We start from the raw sequence: 14,175 nt of genomic DNA on the forward strand, positions 1-14,175 counted from the left end.
TCTTTTTAAAGCCAGGAACATGTTATTTCTACTTTCCATGGCTGTCTTCTTTCCTTCTACCCAGCAGCTTTGCAAAATGCCAAATGTAGTCCAGAGCAGCCCTGGCTTTGCCCAGAGGACTCCTTAAGCCTCTGTTTTTGGCAGTGAATTGTTCCCTCTGAAAGCTACTCTTGCACAAGTTCATCCTTCCCTCTGCCAGTGTCCTTCCTCTATCCAGGTGTGTTGCAACAGCATTAGGTAGGGAGGCAGAAGGGTGTGAGAGAGTTGGGTGAAGAGCACACTGTCACTGTCCAGTGCCCCAGCAGTTCTGGTTACCTTGGATGAGGCAGTGCTGACACCCAGTCTGGGCCAGACCCTGCCGGCCTGGGGGTGCTGCAGCTGGGATGTGTGGGACCAGTTGCTTCAGGGGCTTGGAGGGGTGAGAAGCAGGCAGGTGGCAGGGGAGCCCTGCCAGGGCCATCTGGCTGCAGTTGGACATGATTTTAGCGTGTTATTACGAGCAGCGGGCAGCACTGCATCCCTGTGAATGCCTGCTCGCTGAGCTGGTCATTTGATAGCTCCTGGGAGGCCTAAAATGGAGCAGTGCTGGATTAGATGTACCCAGTGCCCTTGGTGAGCTCCGGGGAGATACGATCCTCGATCCTGCCCTCCCGCCTCCGACCCGCTGGCGCCCAGCGCCGTCACCACGGCAACGGGGAGAAACAGCCCATCCGCATGGAAACGGCCTTGCCGTGCCCGCCAGCCGCGCGGGAGAGCGCTCAGACGTGAGCGACACAGGGCAGGGCACCAGCACCTGTGCTGAGCAGCACCTGTGCGGAGCAGTACCTCTGTCCTGAGCAGTCCCTCTGTCCTGAGCAGTACCTCTGTGCTGAGCAGCACCTGTGCTGAGCAGCATCACCTGTGCTGAGCAGTCCCTCTGTCCTGAGCAGTCCCTCTGTCCTGAGCAGTACCTCTGTGCTGAGCAGCACCTGTGCTGAGCAGTCCCTCTGTCCTGAGCAGCACCTGTGCTGAGCATCACCTGTGCTGAGCAGTACCTCTGTGCTGAGCAGCATCTCTGTGCTGAGCAGCACCCCTGCTGAGCAGCATCTCTGTCCTGAGCAGCACCCCTGCTGAGCAGCACCTGTGCGGAGCAGTACCTCTGTGCTGAGCAGCATCTCTGTGCTGAGCAGCACCTCTGCTGAGCAGCACCTCTGCTGAGCAGCACCTGTGCTGAGCAGCATCTCTGTCCTGTGCAGCACCTCACAGCACCTCTGTCCTGAGCAGTACCTCTGTGCTGAGCAGCACCTGTGCTGAGCATTACCTGTGCTGAGCAGCACCTCTGTGCTGAGCAGCACCTCTGTGCTGAGCAGTCCCTCTGTCCTGTGCAGCACCTCTGTGCTGTGCATCACCTGTGCTGAGCAGCACCTCTGTCCTGAGCAGTACCTCTGTGCTGAGCAGCACCTGTGCTGAGCATTACCTGTGCTGAGCAGCACCTCTGTGCTGAGCATTACCTGTGCTGAGCAGCACCTCTGTGCTGAGCAGTACCTCTGTGCTGAGCAGCATCTCTGTGCTGAGCAGTACCTGTCCTGAGCAGCATCTCTGTGCTGAGCAGCATCTCTGTGCTGAGCAGCACCTGTGCTGAGCAGCACCCCTGCTGAGCAGCATCTCTGTGCTGAGCAGCACCTGTGCTGAGCAGCACCTCTGTGCTGAGCAGCATCTCTGTGCTGAGCAGCACTTCTGCTGAGCACCTCTGCTGAGCAGCATCTCTGTGCTGAGCAGCACTTCTGTGCTGAGCAGCACCTCTGCTGAGCAGCATCTCTGTGCTGAGCAGCACCTCTGCTGAGCAGCATCTCTGTGCTGAGCAGCATCTCTGTCCTGAGCAGCACCCCTGCTGAGCAGCACCTGTGCGGAGCAGCACCTGTGCGGAGCAGTACCTCTGTGCTGAGCAGCACCTCTGTCCTGAGCAGCACCTGTACTGAGCAGCACCTCTGCTGAGCAGCACCTCTGCTGAGCAGCATCTCTGTCCTGTGCAGCACCTCTGTGCTGAGCAGCGCCTGTGCTGAGCAGTACCTCTGTGCTGAGCAGCACAGAGCCCTGGCTGAGCTGCAGGGCTGAGCACACATCCTGTGAGTTACTGCAGCGCTGGCACTGTCCCTGCCTGTGGGATCCCATCCCAAAACACTGGCAGTGCCCCCAGTGCAGAGCCAGCACGTGCTCCCTTGTCTCTGACAGTGACGGATAATTTTCATTGCTGCTGCCCTATTTTTTTGGGGCTGGTCCTGAAGTCAGGGTAAGGTCCAGATTATCTGTGCTGATACCTGCAGCAGCGTAGGTAGGTCTCTGGTTTACCCCTGACTGGTTAGTACTTAATGCTTGTAAAATCCCTCTTTGTAAGGAAGAAGGAGCAACTGGCAGCTAAACAGGGTCTCCTGTAACATAGGACAGAAAATTTCATCTCAACAGCCTGATTGTGCTGTGCAGCCTGTCTGGCTTTGGGCAGCAAAATCTGAGTTAATCTCTCTTCATCCTGCCTCTTACCCCCTAAATCCCCCATCGGCTGCTTCCCCAGAGAGGGCTCAGGTTTGAAGGTGATGTTGGTGCTGATCTGCTGGCTCTGATAAGGGCTGGGGAGGGCAACTCTGCTGTGCAGCCAAGCAGGGTTTGTTCCAGTTTTACACTGGCCCTTTGGTGACTGTGTTTCTTGGCTGCAGCATCACTTGGAAAGGGACCTTCCCAGCCAGCATTACTTCTTTGGGTGGATTTTGGTAAACAGGGTTGATTTTGAAACCATATCCAGATTGTCCCAGAGCATCTCCCAGTGCTGGAGAAATCTGCTTTCCAGCCATCAGCCTTACTAAGAAGTCCACAGGGCTGGCCAGTCTAAAGTAATTTGCATTTCTTGGTCAGTTTGACCCTGGCAGCTCAGGAAATTGCTATTTCTGTGAATTTGGCAGGAGCAAAACGAAAGGCAGCGGCCAGATCTTGACAAGGGGCTGTGTGAGAGCCTGGCTTGCAATTAGGAGAGCAGGTTGTGTGCCTGCAGGCTGGTGCATGAGGAGATGAGTCCTTTTTCACCTCACCTTGGGACCTGCAGAAGGGGCAGAGGATGGGAAACTGATGGGTGGAAATATGTCATTCTCCTGCCTGGGGCCCCACGTTTTATTTGTTACTGGAGCCCTGTGTGGGTGGGAAGCCTTGCCTGCTGCTGTGCAGAGGAGCCCCTTGTGCCCAATCCTTTCTCCTTTCTGCTTACTTTTTTTTAGAAAAACAAGCAGTGAGGTTGCTGCTGGAAGCAGCTCTCCCAAGCAATGGCTCTTAGGGCTCCAGATCTGCTGAGATGTTTGGGTCCAGGTGAACAGCCTCCACTCTCAGTAGATGCAGGCATAGGAGGAGGGTTATGGACTCTGGAAAAATTAAGAGGACCCTGCCAAGTGGCACTAGTGCAGGGGAAGCTTGGAGAACTCAGCAGAGGAGCTGTGAGTGGTTTCAAAAAAACAAAATAGCATCGAGGCTTGGCTCCCCTCTACATCTCCCCAAGAGGACCCTGTAGCCCCGCTTCACCGTCAGTGTGGGGACTTGGATGCTCTTAGGCTATTCATTAGTAAACCCTCTGAGCAGTTCCTACTGCCATCAAGTACCTATTCATGCCTCTTCAGGGAGAGGAAAGCATTGGAAAAGCACAAAAACAATCCGTGAGCCCTTTATCTCTTTTTGGTCTGAGAGGTCATGGGCTGAGGTTGGAAGGGAAGAGGGGCCAGGTGGGGATGCCAGGCATGAAAGCAGCACCATGATTATCTGCCGAAGTCTGAGTGCAAAAACATAACCTGATTTGAACTGTTATTTCTTCAAGACTCCCAGGGGTGCTTTAGGGTTATAAACACCTCTCAGTGACCTGCTTTGTGCAGGTATTCCTGCACCAGAGGGAAAGCCAGCAAAACCTGCACAGATGTCTTTAACAGCTGCAGCCGGGCTGCTGTAAGCCACCCCTGCTGCTACAGTTTATTAGCACTGCAGGGTCTGTCCCCTTCTCCCCCTTCTTGCCTGCTTGTGTGTACAGTCAGCTGTTAAAGGACACTGACATCACCTAACAGTTTAATTGAATCTCACAAAGGGATCCAAATTGGCTGCCTGACTCTTTCACTGAGATGCTCATGGAAGAAATAGTAAATCACCAATTCAGCAGATAAAGCTGCAGCTCTGGGCAGAAAGTCCTTGTTGCTGGGGATAGGGAAGTAATTCCTCTTTGCAGAATAATGCACTATTAGGGAGATGACTGAGGGCTATTTTTCCAGGCAACCAGGTGCCATCCCTGTTCAAGTGAAGGGTAACTGAGTTAGACTAACTCCCCAAGGTGGTGTGGCACTCAGTAAGGGGTAAACAGACCTGAGGCAGCATTTTATCTGTAAGTCAGGACATTGTTCTGTGTTTTACACAGGGATTTACAGGGATACAACGGAGAGAGGGCCACGTGACCATTTATTTAGAATGGAAGGCAAAATCTCAGGAAAGGCCAGGGTTGAACTGGGATGAAGTTTTGCAGCCAGCAGCAATTTCTGAGATTGCTTCACAAAAAAAGTAATTTTTGAATGTAGGGAATCAAGCTAGGAGGGAATAGAGAGAGAAATGTCCAAAAGCAATAGGGAAGCCCAGAGGGAGAGGATATGACCCTAATGAGAGTGCTAATGCTGTGGCCATGCTACTGACAAATAAAGTAATTGCTGCTCAGGAGGAATGCTAGCTAGTAGAAAACGGTTTCCACCCAGATGCCAAGAAAAGCAATTAGAACTCATAAACACCAGTGGCTGACTAAAACCAGGCCCTTAATTAATAGTTTCATCTGAAGGGTAAGGAAATCGTTAAGCACTATTGGTGTCTATTAATTCTCTGCAACACAAACCACAAGAGTTTTAAGCCTTCTTCCACTGTACAGTGTGTGCAGGAAGGAGCACCCGAGCCCTCGCTTTGTGCAGCTGTGCTCCCTCACCTCAGCTGTACAACTGCAGTACTGTGCTGGGGAGCTCAGAGTACAGGGATCTGGGGGTCTGGAAGATTTGTATCATACTGTACAGATCCCAGCCACTGAGCCATGGAGAACAGTGTCAGCCTCTTCTGTCAGTCAAAGGAAGAAGTAGGGGTAGCTACCAGAGATAGGCAGGGCAGGGAGGGACATAAAGCTTCTCACTGTATAAGCAGTGGTGATGCACTGGCAGACTTCCTACAACTTTCACAAACACTCAGAAACCAAGAGTGTTAAGAAGCAGCCTTTACAGAGGACACAGTCTTGATTTTACGTCTGGGTAAGACGAAGATTTATTCTTACTGTTTTCTGACTCAATTCACCCACATACTCTTTCCTGAATTTCAGAGGGCCCACAGATCTCTTCACAATCTCACTTTTCAATTTGTTCTACCATCTTCATGTGACATGGGCGCCTCTGCATTGATGCAATGAACAAGCTGTAGAAGAGAACAGCAGTGTTTGGTTTTCTATGTGTTAGACAAACCTGCCAGCACAGCCTGGTGCCCCTCCTTTGTCAGGTTGGTTGCTGTGCTGGGCAGACACCAGCCCAGCCTTGCTGTAAGCACATCACACACCCCTTCCCCAGCCAGCTGCCTGCATGCTCAGAGAGTTCATCTTGGCAGTTTATGGCTGACCTGCCATCTTCTTAAAAAGCAGAATATTAAGTCCCTAGTGCAGCCGTATTTCTGGAGGGAGGAGGAAACTCTTCTAGTGTGTGAAACATCTATGGAAGAACCTTGCTTCTTCACTCAGATCTGTGACAGCTCAAGGAACTTCCCTTTAAGATCACCTACCCTCCCTTCAAATTCAGAGTTGGACTAAAGTAGGAGATTAGTCTAAATCTTGTTTTCTCCTGTCAAATGCAATTCAACAGGCTTTTCTAAGCAGAGTGATTTCTTTCAAAACCTGCCGTGTGCCATTCAGCCCCATGAAGGAGGTTCTCTGCCTTGTTGCTATGGTACCCTTTCTCTAAAGAGGAAGAAAATAGTTAACTATGCAATTTAAGAAACTACAGAGGAATGACAGAATGAGAAATAACAGAAAGGAAGATTCTGCATTTGCAATAGAACTGCTGGCTGCTCCAAAATACACCATGTTCACAGGTGAAATACTTGCCCAGAGCACGTTGTATAGGGCCAGGTCTTCTCTGGCAGCAGGGATTTCAATGAGATGCCCTTTTGCTAGGCACTGTGCTTCTGCCATCTAGCAAATCAATCCTGTAGTCAGTTACTGCTGTTACCTTCCCTGCTTAATGCTCCTGACATATTTTCTTGGCAGAAATTCTGGATAGAGCTGGGACAGTGATAATACATCACAGACCCACAACAAGCTCCTGCTGCTTGTGGATACACAGAGGTACAATTCACGACTTAAGTGCTTTGTATCTCCCTGGCAGCATTTCATTATTCCTTGGGCCTCCTAACCCCTGCTTGCTTTCCCCAGGACTCCGGAAAATCCAGTTTGTGGTGCACAAGGCAGGGTCAAAGAGACTCCAAGCATCAAACCTGGCAAGATCCCAGCAGCCCCTTTAGAAAGAGCGGTGCTTTCCTTTGCCAAGAGCAGTGGCAGGTCAGTACAGCTTGGGTGAAACAAAGCACTGCAAGAGATCTTTGCCAGGAATGGATCCAGGCTGGTGCTCTGTGAACAGGGAGAGCTGCCTCTCATAAGGCATATGTAGCTCTGTGAGCCAGGGGGAAGGAAAGAGTTACTCCATGCCTTGTTTCCCAATGTGAGCAGTGAGACAAAGACGGAAGGAAGATGACCTGACCCTGTGCAGTTGTTTACTACAAATGACTACAAGGACATCGAGATCTCAGGCTCTCCTTCTGCCTGACAAGAGCACTAATGGCATGGAGGACTAGACAAGAGCCACATATGGTGGTAAGAGGAAGAGAGCAGTCAAAAGGCAGTAATAAGCCAAAATACTTCTGGGAACACAGCAGGAATGGCTGTCAAAAGACCAACATTTTAATCAACAAACTTTGTACACAAGAGGCTTCCCACTAAGGGAATACACGGATTCTTGCTTTCACCAGCAGCTTCTACCTCCTGCATTTTTAAGGCTTAGCATGATCTCTCCAAGCTTCCCTCAACATGTACTTCCAGGCAGGATGGCCTTCCAGAATCCGTCCCAGAAGCAACATTGACCTCAGTCCCTGGTGAACTGATGTTGAAAGCTGTGTGTCCCTTGCACTGCCCTCACAGTCTCCTGGCTTTGCGTGGGCGGCAGCCATTGTGGGGGACTGGGGTGTTGTCTGTGATGGAGATGACCTCCAAACCTCCCATTGTCAGCCCCTTGATGGCAGCCTGCAATGATAGAGCAGATAACAGTTATCAATTCACAGAGCAGCAGAGAAGGGAAAAACCTCAGGGCAAAACAGTTTTGTACTCCATGTGAAAATCAACTCGTTCCAATGCTCCTCAGTTTGTAATTCTTAAAATTAAGGAACTCATATCAGAAAACCCAGTTTAAACATATCTGTTCTAGTCCTTTCTTGAACATTCCCATTAATTTTCCTACTTTTTAGCCATAAGAAGTCCCAAATACAGCTTTTATTCTACCTCTAAAATGGTATTACTCTAAAATTCTAATGACTCTAAAAACTCACTACTGGGCACTTGGGTGAGGAATCCTTTATATCAGCTACAGAAACACCAAGTTAACTGAGATCAGCCTGAATTTAGAAAACATCCATGATAGCTGAGAAAATATAGAAAAGAAACTCCAACACCTACTTTGCGTCCTGGTCCCAGTCCTTTCACCATGACTCGCACGTGCAATACACCCTTCGCACGTGCTTTCTGTGAAAACAACAACTGGTTAGTGTTCTCTCTGACATAAACTCTGGCTCCCCTGGTGTCTTTCATTTTCATAACAGCATTAAAGTAAAAATAAAGATTAGGTAGTAATGGATACAGAAGACATATATGGGGATTACTGCAGAGACACTAAGAGAAGAGGACGCTGGGTATGGTCATGGCAGTTCAAGAGAACTTCTGTGCTAGACAATCAGCTCTGCACACAGAGAAAGCTCTCAAATCAAACTATCTGTGACCTAAAGCCAGGGCAGGAAAGGACATACCCATGGATACATGACTGAAGTGGCAAGGGACTAACAAGGACTAACTGAAAGCTGTTTTTCCCTTCTCTAATGTGGCAACTTCTCCCCAGTAAGCAGTGGATTCTTTCTGGAGGGTAAATGGGAAGAGCAGGCAAGCTTTAGATTTGCTGTGCAGGAGTCCACACCTCCAGTGCAAAAATTCTAGGGGCTTGCAAATTGGAAATGAAGAACTGCTGTACAGCACAGCCCTGCTGCCACCACGTGGAGGGAGCTCTTCTGGCTCTCTTTGTCATTGTGTTCTGGTGCAATTAATGTACTAACTACTTCAACACTGACAGAATAAATCTGTCCAAGCACAGCTACGCAGCTATTATGAGGCTCCAACAAGTACAGATTAATAGTGAAGATATTCTTATATCCCTCTGAGTCAACCACAGTAGCTGTTGGCCAGCAGTGGCACCAAACTCCTCTGGCATGAAAGGCTGGAGTGAGTTCCACCTAATTTAGGATAAGGATTTTCAGTTTAACCTTGCCTCATTTTGCTGTAATGAGGACTGCCACACAGCCAGCTTCATCTCCTCTACCTGGACACCTACATGGGTTATTTTAGAAGGAGTTACAATGTACTATATGGAGCTAGAAACTACAGGTGTAAGAATATCACTTTCTCTGACTGGAACTGCTGGCTGGAGCTCAGTTGTGTGGCAGAGAGAAGACATAAAACATCCAGACAATAACTACAGTTATTTCTCAGTCTCCTATGGTGCAAAACTGGAACTGCTGCTGATTCAGGGGCCACATTCCCCAAATGAGAAATGTTCACTTAGGAAAACAGGAGGCTATGAAAATGGGTGCCAGAAAAGGACAGGCTCAAGTTACAATCACATATTTCCAATCACAACCTGCACAGTTCAGCTCACACTCAGGGCATTTCTAACAGCTCTTTCAAACACACTTTGTGTGCAAATGAAACCTGGGACGCTGCTCCAGCAGCACAGGACAGCTCTGGAGTGCTGCCTGTGAGCCAGGCTGGTGGCCAGGTGCAGGGCAGGCAGTCAGGGCTCCCCTGCAGGGGGATTCACGGCACTCACCACAGCTGCGGCCATGGCTGCGGTCTGGGCTGCGATGGCCGTGCCCTTCTTGGCGTTCTGGAAGCCCTCTGTGCCGCAGGACGTGCGGGAAAACGGCTGGTTGTCAAAGCTCACCACCTGGATGTGCGTGCTGTGGAACGACGGGGGCAAAGGGAAGAGGCAAGCTGGAACAAAGATTTATTCTCCAGATTCTCGCTCACCTTACTGGCACAGCTGACTGCAGGACTTCTGCCTCCCTTTCAAATGGTCCCACTTAAACCCACTGCAGAGCCCACCCAGCAGTGACCTTCTGGTCATCTTACAGACCCAGGCAGAATGTTTCTGGAGAAGGTGTGCTTTTTCTAAGTACACTTCAGACCCCACTCAGCCCTTTCAGACCCACCTCTTCTGCATTTTATCTCTTCTATTAAAACAAAAAATACATAAAACACTTGTAGAACTTGAGCGAGCCTTAGGCAGTAACATATCACAGGAGGAATCACTGATGAAACATAACTGTCTCTCATGGAGAATATGATAAGTTTCTCAACACCTGTACAGAAATAGTGCTAGAGCAGTGGGTTGGAAGTAACATTCTGTTAAAACTAGCAGCATCTGATTATTCATATCAGAATGTAATCAAAATGTATAAAACCAATCTCATTGCTTTTAAGATACTCCAAGGACAGTTATGCTCCCTGAACAGCAATGAGGTTTAAATCAAGAGACATCTTCCCAGCCATGAACACCACTCCCCTGGCTGTTTTTCTTTGAACCTTTAGATCAAAATGATGACAGGCCAAACCCCGGGCTCTAAGCTTTTATTTCACACGAGAGCAGGAATGGAGCAGCTCATTTGCTTACTTGTTGTACGTTGCTTTGATGTGAGCTATCGGGACCTCTTCATAAACCTTGCCATCCCATCTCATGGAGTTCCTCTGCAGGATTGAAGAGCTGAGGAGCAAAACAAGAGTTATCAGGCCTCGCTCTTTAAATATTACAAAGTTTCATTTCATAACGGGAAATAAGGAAAGAAGGGATCAAGCCTCCGACAAACACAAGCTGCGTTTCTGATTGAGTCAAGCGGCTCCCTGCCCTTCCTGGGCTGAAAACCCAGCGAAGGCGATAAAACCTCGCAGCAAGCGGCAGATGGCAGCGCCCTCCCGGCGCGGCCTGGCCCCAGCTCTCACCTCTGCTCGGTCGCGCTCTGCTTCTCCGTCTCCTTGGCAGCCGCCCCCGCCGTGTCCTGCAGCCTCGGGGGGCCGGAGCGCAGCCCGCGGCACAGGGCGGCGGCGCGGGCCCTGAGGGACACAGCGGTCGGTGAGCGCGGGGATCGGGACAGCGATAGCGACAACCCCCCAGCGGCCACCCCGCAGCGAGGGGAACCCTCCCCGCTGTCCCCCCGCTGTCCCCCCGCTGCCCACAGCCCGTCCCGCTCACCCCCAGCCCAGCACTCGCTGCCCGGTGACCGCCATGGCGGCGCTGCTGGCGGCTCCAGCCCGCCCGAGCGGCGCGGGGCACGCCGGGAGCGGGGCGGCCGCGGCGGGGCATTGTGGGGCCATGGCGGCGCCCCTGGCGCGGGGCAGCGCCCGCTGGGTGTGCGGCGCCGCCGCGGAGCGCCCGTGGAGGCTTTTCGGGGCCATGTGCTTGCTGAGGCTTCCCCGAATCACGCAGCCTCTGGAAAAGGAGGAGGAAGAGGTGGCGGCGCTCATGGAGCAGGTAGAGGGGGATGTGTGTGTGTGGGGAAATGGCGCTCTCGGGCGTGAGGGCAGAGGAGTGGCGGGGCTGGCGGCCTTGCACACACTGTGGTGTTGTTCCCTGACTGCTCTGCGTGCGGTTTGCTCCACATCTCGTGGCTGCTGCTGGTGTTCCCTTAGCCTTCTCCCGTGGTGTTGGCGTCCTTGTCACACGCTCCTGCTGCAAGCAGGGGAGCCCTGCTCAACCTCAGGAAATTCCCATTGCCTTAGGTTTGCTGAGACGGAAATAATTTAATTCTGCTTTCTAATATCTACAGTGCTTGTGGCTTAAGAATATGTTGCTCTTCTAGCTAGAGCTGGAGAAGAGCCAGTATTCAGATCATGAAATCCGCAAGCTGGAGGAGGAGGAGCAGCTCAGGAGGAAGAAGGAAAGCTTGTACGATGAGGATGAAGCACGTGGCCGGACGGTGATCATGGCTCAGGACCTGGAGGAGAAATGGGAGCAGAAGTTCCTGCAGTTCAAAGCTGCCCCGCGGATAACAGGTGCAGCCTGGAGTTCGTGCTGGGTGAGAACACCCAGACTGCTTGCCAGAGTGCAATTCAGTAGAAGGAAGGCGTTTTTGGGTCTTTTTGTTTGTTTGTTTTAAAGGGAGTCTTGACTCTGTGGCAGTCCATGTGCAATTAACTGTCTGACAGGGAAATCAGTGTTCCCGTGCTGCAAAAAGTGCGTGTGTGTTCACCAGGGCGAAATGATGAAAATAGATGGGGTTTCTAGACAAGGGAAACAATTGGTCATTTGGTTCCCAAGCTCTGTTGTTAATGCTGTTGTTGATTTTTGTAAATGTGCTTATTATAGAGTCCTTCTGGGAAGGAACACAGCAGCTGAATCCTGCAATGACTTCCAGAGCAACTGAGAGTATTCCTGACTAGACTTTTGTCTTATTCTATGTATCCATCTTCGTGTATTGTTGCTGGGTGTGAGGCACAGAGCGTTGATAATCAAGGGGATCAGAGCATGCTGTCAGGAGACTTTGTTTCCAGCATGTGTTGGTTTTTGGCAGATGCTGATAAAAGCAACGATCGAAAGTCATTGAACAGGAAGTTGGACAGCAACCTGATGCTTCTGGTGAAACAGAAAATTGGTAACCAGGAGCTGTGGCTCCTGCCTCAAGCGGAGTGGCAGCCTGGAGAAACACTGCGGAGCACAGCTGAGCGAGCCATGGCTACGTTTTTGGGTGTGTAGCTTGACCCTCCCTCTGTTTGTCCCAGTAGTTTTCTTGCAGTGCCCTGTCTGAGGGATATTTGCCATCTGCTATAGTGAAATCTTCCCCAACTGCTGGGAAAAGGCATGTTATGGCAGAGGGCTGGCACACTGTGAGTTGGGATCTCTGGCTGCCAGCAGTAGCAGTGCCATGTCTGGCAATCATGGTCTGATTTTGGGGTATCACCAGCCACCCTTGAATGCTGGGGATTGCTTTGGGCTCCTCTTTCCCTGTTGTTGCCCTGTAGTAGCTTTTGTGGCAGGTGGGTGATGATGGCAAATACGTGTCCTTGCTTTTCACTCAAGATTGGCAAAGCTGGATACCCTCCCCTTCCTCCCTCTGCCACTCTGAAAGAACTCTGTGGTCGCCAAAGGAGGTGATTTTTCATGAGAAAATGCACAGTTTCTTCACAGTTGTCAGTATTTCTGCTAAAGAGGAAACACTCAGTCTGAACCACATACAAGGAATGGGTTATGCTGTGTTTTTGTTATACAGGGGAGCAGTTATTGTTGCTCTGTGTTCTTATGTCTTACTGACTTCCTCTTGCATTGCTGGCTTCTTGCAGGAGATCACATTCAAGCCAAAGTCCTGGGGAATGCACCATACGGGATTTACAAGTATAAATTCCCCAGGGCCATCAGAACTGAGAATAACGTGGGAGCCAAAGTCTTCTTCTTCAAAGCCTACCTCCAAAGCAGTGATTTGTCCCAGGCAGAGCTGAAGGCAGATTACCTGTGGGTCACAAAGAAGGAGCTGGGAGATTACCTGAAGTCAGAGTACCTGAAAAAAGTCAATCGATTCCTCCTGGACTTGTAAGCAGTGGCCTGTGCTCCAGCAGATGGGGAAGATGTGGGACGTGGCTCCAGGGAGGAGCGTGGCTGCTGCTTTGCATGGTTTGTGTGTATGAGATGTTCACTTGAGCTCTGGAGAATAATTTGCTTTTCCCTTATTTTCCAGTTCTCTTCACTGGTCCTGTACTGAATAAATATTAAAATCTATACTTGGAAGTGAAGCTTTCCTGAGGGAGTTCTTTGCTCTTGTTGAATTCTCCTCCTCCACCTCTTCTGGAAATGTGTGTTGTGATTCTTTCCTCTCCCAGGAGTGTGGTTCCCTGGGGCTGTGGTACCCAGAAGGTTTGCTTTCCTCTCTGTCACAGGCTCAGACTCAAAGAGTTTCTCCTTGCTACAGCTAAGGCTTATCACTGCTACCTGCTCTCTGATAAGAGCAGCACTGGAGGGTTATCTGTGTGTCCAGGTGGGAGCAGACCCTCCTGAATACCAGCCAGGAAAAGGTGGGTTTATGGGGAGATGTGAGCAGGGATATTCACAGCTTATTAACTTTCAGTGTTAGCTGCCTCTGGCCTGGAGTGATGCACAGTGGCCATGGAGGACACGGATCCATGAGGAATAGGCAGCTGCCTTCCCACTCACACTGCCTCCCTGTGAGCCTCACGTTACAGCAGCAGACACTGAAGGAGGATAACAGCAACAGCAGCTGCTCTCTGAGCTGGGAGGCTCATTTTTCCTGGGAGGGGAAGGTGCTTTTAGCATTGCTGCCTCATGGGAGCAGCCCCAGAGGTGTCTGGGGAGTTCTTGGCTCTCATTCCCACTGCATCAGGCCAGCACTGCTCACCAGCACAGCTGGGTCTGCCTCAGGCAGCCTGACCCTATTACCCCAATTTCTTTATTAGAAGATCTATCCTGGGCTTATGTGGTGCTGTCTTGGCCCTCTGAGGCTGGTTCTGTTGTTGGGGGCTTTTTCTGATTGTAAATGTTGCTGTTCAGTAGTCAGGAGTGCTGCTGGACCTCGCAGGGAGTGAGCTTCCTCCAGCAGCAGGGAGAGAGGAGGAAATAACTGTCGTTAATCATCCAGAGAGAGTTCAGCCTCCAGAGGTGGAACTAGAGATTGCTGTATGTATTTTATCAATCCTTTGGGAGCTGTTGAGCTCCAGGCCTCAAATTAAAGTTATCCTTAATCACTCTGCAAGCCATTGGGGTGGAGGGTAGCACAGCAACCTTCTATTTTCTAATGCTGGACAGTTTGGGAGCTGCAGGTTTGCCATAAATTACCAACAAAACTTGGTTT

At 50.6% G+C, this 14,175-nt stretch overlaps 2 protein-coding genes across 2 annotated transcripts; one reads left to right on the forward strand and one right to left on the reverse strand.

Moving 5' to 3' along the window:
* Nucleotides 1–7,198: 7,198 nt before the first annotated feature.
* MRPS11 (mitochondrial ribosomal protein S11) lies at nucleotides 7,199–10,606 on the reverse strand. The gene is made up of 5 exons (XM_056500053.1): nucleotides 10,572–10,606; nucleotides 10,322–10,432; nucleotides 9,996–10,085; nucleotides 9,153–9,282; nucleotides 7,199–7,306 (listed from the first exon to the last, which is right to left on the reverse strand). Exons 1-5 carry the CDS (start codon nucleotides 10,604–10,606, stop codon nucleotides 7,199–7,201), a joined length of 474 nt encoding a protein of 157 aa, XP_056356028.1.
* Nucleotides 10,577–13,102, forward strand: MRPL46 (mitochondrial ribosomal protein L46). Its single transcript, XM_056499573.1, has 4 exons — nucleotides 10,577–10,850; nucleotides 11,179–11,371; nucleotides 11,890–12,063; nucleotides 12,656–13,102. Exons 1-4 carry the CDS (start codon nucleotides 10,605–10,607, stop codon nucleotides 12,904–12,906), a joined length of 864 nt encoding a protein of 287 aa, XP_056355548.1. The 5' UTR covers nucleotides 10,577–10,604; the 3' UTR covers nucleotides 12,907–13,102.
* The last annotated feature ends 1,073 nt before the right edge of the window (nucleotides 13,103–14,175 follow it).

This window comes from Oenanthe melanoleuca, chromosome 10 (genome assembly GCF_029582105.1).
Source record: "Oenanthe melanoleuca isolate GR-GAL-2019-014 chromosome 10, OMel1.0, whole genome shotgun sequence".
Taxonomy (NCBI): domain Eukaryota; kingdom Metazoa; phylum Chordata; class Aves; order Passeriformes; family Muscicapidae; genus Oenanthe; species Oenanthe melanoleuca.

Excerpts from the sequence above, each read along its gene's own strand:
- MRPL46 (XM_056499573.1), top strand. The coding sequence starts at position 10,605 with ATGGCGGCGCTGCTGGCGGCTCCAGCCCGCCCGAGCGGCGCGGGGCAC. Across the intron at positions 10,851-11,178 it reads TGGCGGCGCTCATGGAGCAG|CTAGAGCTGGAGAAGAGCCA; the intron begins GTAGAGGGGGAT and ends TTGCTCTTCTAG. Across the intron at positions 12,064-12,655 it reads AGCCATGGCTACGTTTTTGG|GAGATCACATTCAAGCCAAA; the intron begins GTGTGTAGCTTG and ends GGCTTCTTGCAG.
- MRPS11 (XM_056500053.1), bottom strand. The coding sequence starts at position 10,606 with ATGGCGGTCACCGGGCAGCGAGTGCTGGGCTGGGG. Across the intron at positions 10,433-10,571 it reads CAGCGAGTGCTGGGCTGGGG|GGCCCGCGCCGCCGCCCTGT; the intron begins GTGAGCGGGACG and ends TGTGTCCCTCAG. Across the intron at positions 7,307-9,152 it reads CAGCCATGGCCGCAGCTGTG|GCTGCCATCAAGGGGCTGAC; the intron begins GTGAGTGCCGTG and ends CTATCATTGCAG.